Source organism: Lepisma saccharinum, chromosome 1, assembly GCF_977018435.1.
Source record: "Lepisma saccharinum chromosome 1, izLepSacc3.1, whole genome shotgun sequence".
NCBI classification, from domain to species: Eukaryota; Metazoa; Arthropoda; class Insecta; order Zygentoma; family Lepismatidae; genus Lepisma; species Lepisma saccharinum.
Window position 1 is genome coordinate 27872604 of NC_139229.1, and position 6028 is coordinate 27878631.

Sequence of the window (6028 nt, forward strand, 5' to 3'; positions counted from 1 at the left end):
GACAGTAAGGTAACGGTTGTGACGTGTTATGCAAAATTACCCGTTTCATTGCAGCACCCTGTATATCAAATGCAGGAGGTGACTGCACCATTTACAATCGCATCGCTAATCTTTATTATTACTTTCTTTCCGAATTTCGAGACGAGATCGGGATTGGTTAAAGAGAAATGACGTCAAAGAGAAGGGCAATATTTCAAAAATGTAGAACGGGGATTCTTTCATTTCCATACCGGTGCTTTTCGGCTAGAAGCCAAAGAAGTGGTGGAATTATCCGATTAATCGAAAGCGAAAGAGATTTTACGCTCGATCTCGCGTGTATTGTTTTGCAGCACGTACCTATCTGACCCCACGCTCAGCCGCCATCGTGTGAACTTCCAACCAGGTAAATCAACCTACAATCTATTCTTGGTCATAAAGGTGAAGCAGATAAGTATAATGCAACATCGTTTGAATTCTGTTGTTAGGTACCTGAACCCAATATGACCTACTACTCAATATGGCCTATTCGCTGTTTCTATGTACAGTAATTACAAGGTTAATTCAACAGTTGTTGATGTTAGTATTCCATTTAGACTGTCAGAATGGCGTAATTGAATCTGTTGGTTGTACCTATAGTGCAGTAACTTGAGGACAAAGAAGCGAGATACCTGGACCTTGTTATTGTGTTCTAGGTGTGTGATCTAATATTGCATAGTCAAGTTATTACAGTACTTGTAACTCTATTCCTCGCTTGCAAAGGAATATGAATCAGATTGGGTGCTATTCGTTATTCGTTTGTTTCTCTCTTTTTTGGAAGTAATACGTCACAGGTCATGTGACCGGGGAAAGGGAGGTCTTTCGCGTGGCGTGCAGCGGTTGGATTCACATCTCGCAATTCTACCTTGAACTGGTGGAACTTGAGTTAGTTAATTAGTTTCATTTCAGTACTATTTGTTCATTTTAGGTTTAATGCTATCATTACGCAGATGATTATTTCAGAGTTAACCGATATTCACGAATCATGCCCATTTGTATTCATTTAGAGTTAGAATTTACCTATTCCAAATTGCTGATTGATAAGATATTTTCAACCTAAGAAAAATATAGAACATTGAACCAACCCTAATAAGTAATTAAAAACATAATCTGATTCTGGTACGTGTGTTTTGGCCTATATGATTTGTGGTTATGTTTGTAAGTAGGTTGATTAATGATCATCAGATTTATATATGACATGTTAAGCAACATTTGTTGTTGGAAAATTTCCTATTGTTGAAAGTTACAAATGTTATATATAACGGTTACTTTATAGTATTTGTGTTTCCACAATAAATTATTAAAAATACTATTTATTTTTCGTACTTCCCACAAAGACCTCTGATTCTGCGAAAATATTTTAATAAGCAGGGTAGTCAATTTGTCAACCTATAGTATATATAATTATAGAGGACTAGTGTTATAGACCAAATCTAAATTATATGAGAAAATACTAGGGTGTTGACATACTTACTGCATCTTCCAAGTGTTAGGTGTTTATACCTCTAGTCCATATTATGATAGCTCATAATTTGTACTTTACAACAATGTACTTAGTTAAGACTTTAATCTAAAGTCCTGTTTCCAACGAAGGAATATAGAATACTATGTAAGGTAGACTCAACATGGCCTAGATAGGAATATATAGTGAAGGACATTCCCAAATGTAACATTTGTTACTCTTATGTTCACGTAGAGTGTGTAGGAGTCACTAAGGATGACGATGGACCTTTCATTTGACCAGATTGTGATGTGTTGTAATCCATGGTCTTCTGGTGACAAATTATGACACATTACTTCCTTGTTTATTGGTTTATAAACTATGTCATTTCTTTGTATAATCTCATTATGTCGTTATGTAAATAAAACATAAGTGCATCAATATACTTATCTACCCATAAAAATTACATTGTGGTGCTTTCGTTACTATTTATGTTGCATTTTTGATGTGAAAGAACAAAATATATTAGTAGACTATATTGGGTACATATGAACCCAATATGGTCTAAACGTAACTTTTGATTAGTTTTGCCCTTCTGACTTTGTACACCATTGGAAACAATCGCAAACCTTAGGTAGGCCATATTGGGTTCAGGCACCTCACATTAAGTTAGGGTTGATCGAACCACGAACCAGTAAATCAGTATCAAAATGTGGCTTTGTGATGTGCATTTAAAGCGTTACGTATCATAATAAATAAATTCCTTTATTAAGCCACCTAACCCTTGTCAATGTAATATTACATGCAAGGGCGCCCACAAGTTTTTTTCTCAGGGGGGCAGGGTCATAGAAACTTTTATTATTGTTATTTTATTACTGCTCTTACTGTTGCCATTATTTTTACTATTGTTATTATTATTACTATTTCTACTACTACTTAAGTTTTTTTTAATGAATACATACATTTGTAATTTCCATATTCAATATATCTATATGCAATTTGCACAACTGCATATTGACAAAAAGCTGTTTAGTTAGATAATATCAGAGTAAAATAGACTGTAAGCTTAAATGTAACCCTACTTCAAATAATAATAATAATAACAATAGTTGTAACTTACAGCCTGAAAGTCACGGAAAACATTTTTTGTTACAAAATATCGCTACAATTTCACGACTCGAATTATATTAACTCATTCCAGAAATCTCAGGGGGGGAGCAAGAGCCTCCCCTGGCCCCTCCCTGCGGACGCCCTTCATTACATGTATGATAATGTTAAACTGCATATGGAGCAGTAAGCTACATGTAAAATACTACTCGCATATACGTAGGGGAGACCGGGGCTAGTTGACACACGGGTAAGTTGACACGCTGCCGATAAAATCCATATTCTGCAGTTGGTAGTCCTGATGGCTTTGTCGTGGAAGCGCGCGACGGAAACGCAGTTGCTGGTGTAGTTTGGAGCGGATCGCAACCATTCAGAGCTTGTGAGAAGAAAAAGACTGTTTTTCGAGTGTGTAAGTAAATTTTGACATCATCAGATTTTATGTTTTTCTGTATAGTTTATTTGAAGTTATGAAGATGCCGGGTATTGGCTTTCAAGCAACCATATTTCGTTGATAAAATGTATGAATAGAGAATCTTTCTTAGTAATGGTTGTTGTGAAGGAAAGTTCTTTGTTCAAAATGGCGCAATGGGGTAAGTTGACACAAAGCGCTTGGGGCTGGTTGACACAGTGTGTCAACTTGCCCCATGTGCAAAACAATGATCCATAGATATTCGTTGGTAATACTTTTCCGCGATAAATATATGTTTTATTGCTAGTGCTGGATGTATTGGCTACATGTAGATCACTTTTTGCCAAGTATTCCACAATTTGATATTGTGAAATATAATAAAGAGAAAACTAAATTTTACAATAATATTTTCCAGTTTAAATTTCGGTTTCAGAATAAATTCTGAATTTGTCATTGTCTGAATGATCATTTTTGAAATTAGGATTTTTAAATTTCTATCTTTGTAATTCCGTATTTTCATGACAATAAACTCTCATTTGATCAAGTACATGTGTTACACATCTGCTTCTCTTTCCTTCCAGAAAATGGTACGCAATTATCGTAGGAAGACTGAACGAGCAAAAACTTCAGCAGATGTTACGCTGCGTGCAGCAAGAGCTGTTCAGATCGATGGCAGATCTATTCGGGGGGCAGCCAAAGACTTTGGGATACCATTTAAAACATTGGCTAGATACGTGAAGACGCTGAAGGACAAAAATGATGTAAGTACAGGTGCAAACGATAATATAACTTTAAGAGTGGGTTATGTGAAGAGTAGAATGGTGTTTTCAGAGCAACAAGAGGAAGAACTTGTAAACTATTTAAAGAAAGCTTCGGACATTTATTTTGGACTGACCCCTAAAGAAGTTCGGAAAGTTGCCTTTCAGTATGCTAAAGCATTGGATATTAGAATGCCTTTAAATTGGAGTGAAACTGAACTGGCCGGAGCAGATTGGTTTTCGAATTTTTTGAAACGTCACAAAGAGCTTTCGATCAGGACACCAGAATCAACGAGTTTAGCAAAAGCATCTGGCTTTAACAGAGTAAATGTTGATGAATTTTTCAGAAATCTGAGGACAGTTTATGATCGTTTGAAGTTACGGCCAAGTGAAGTCTGGAATATGGATGAAACTGGTATTTCGACCGTTCAAAAACCTGACAAAGTAGTTGCTAGAAAAGGCTTGAAGCAAATAGGGAAGATTACATCTGCTGAGAGGGGACAGTTGGTTACCTTGGCAATGGCTGTTTCTGCTACCGGAAATAAAATACCACCCTATTTTGTTTTCCCGAGGGTTCATTTCAAGAATCATTTTGTAAGTAAGGGTCCAATTGGTAGTGTTGGAGGAGCCAACCCATCAGGATGGATGAACGAAGTTAACTTTGTGGATTTTATGAAACACTTTGTGAAAGAAGTAAAGTGTACCAAAGAAACTCCTATTCTGCTACTTCTTGATAATCATGATTCCCACCTTTCAATAGACGCCCTAAACTACTGCAAATAAAATGGGGTAACATTATTATCATTTCCTCCACATTGTTCTCATAAACTTCAGCCCCTAGACAGATCCGTATTTGGTCCTTTGAAAAAGTTTATTAACTCAGCCACAGACGCTTGGATGGCAAACAACCCAGGACGTACAGTTACCATATACGATGTTCCTGCTCTAGTTCAAACAGCGTTACCTTTAGCAGCAACTCAAATCAATATCCAATCAGGATTTGTAGCAACGGGAATAATGCCATTTAATCCACACATCTTTCAAGATGAGGATTTTATGCCAGGATATGTCACGGACAGACCTAATGTTCAATCTGAAAGTGTTAAAAAGACAAAAGTCGACAAACTTACCAGCACAGAAGGAGACTCTGTTCAGGATTCGGGAAATATGGACATACAGGCAACACCCGGAACATCACAAACTGTTAGCAGTGTTCAAAACCTCACTATTAGTCCTGCAAATCATTCAACATTCCCTGAAGATGTACGACCATTACCAAAGGCAGGACCAAGAAAAGAATGCCACAACAGGAATGTAAGAAAACGTCGTTCTGCTATATTGACAGACACACCTGTGAAGGCAAAATTAGAAGAACAGAAGAAGAAAACATCAAAACCAAAGCGACTCTTCAGTGATAAGAGAAAATCAGCAAAGAAGCATAAACAGTCAAATAGTTTAGATATATCTTCTTATGAAGATGATGTCTTCTGCTTGGTTTGCACAGATCTTTATTCTAATAGTAGGCCAAAAGAGTCATGGATTCAGTGTTCCCGTTGCAAGTATTGGGCTCATACAGCATGCACCCCAGGAGGAGATTTCTATGTATGCCACAACTGTGATTCCATGGATGATTTATCTGACTGAAACATAATGATAAAAGACTGATCACTGCTTAGGTAGAAGAGTGGAGTGTACATCATTTTAGTATAATCACTAAATTATGATTGGCCAATTTGTGTTAATCTCATTACTAAGAATTAATGTCTACTTCAATCTAGTATTAGCAATTCTATAGTTTGAAAAACAATTGTATATTGATTGTATCGTTTAAAACAGAACAATGTATGAGCTTCAAATACAAAAAAGGTAGACAAAACAGTTTTTTCATGTTTCCTTTCAATGTGTCAACCTACCCCACATAGTGTGTCAACCAGCCCCGTGTATGGGGCACATTGACACACTTCACATGCCTCCATTTTTGTGCTCATAGCTCCGAACGTATTGGACGAAAAATATCTCTGATTCTTCTCTTTAGTAGAGGAAACTATGGCAGTTCTTGCAATGGTTTACTTTCTTACTCTGGATAAATACTTAGGTAGCTGTAGGCAAAAAACAAAAAAGTGTGTCAACTAGCCCCGGTCTCCCCTACTTCTAAGAGACTAATCAATTCTAACTATACCGTAAAATGTAACTAATTTCATTTACAGTTATTTAAAAGTATAAGTACAATATAAAGTAATATCTTTTACAAATTCACTATAATATAAATTTAACAACAATGTATGAACAACATTTTTA

At 36.2% G+C, this 6028-nt stretch overlaps 1 protein-coding gene across 1 annotated transcript; it reads left to right on the forward strand.

The window, feature by feature from the left end:
- The first annotated feature begins 3556 nt into the window (after positions 1-3556).
- LOC146001378 (uncharacterized) lies at positions 3557-4513 on the forward strand. Its single transcript, XM_083138712.1, has one exon. It carries the CDS (start codon positions 3557-3559, stop codon positions 4511-4513), a length of 957 nt encoding a protein of 318 aa, XP_082994838.1.
- The last annotated feature ends 1515 nt before the right edge of the window (positions 4514-6028 follow it).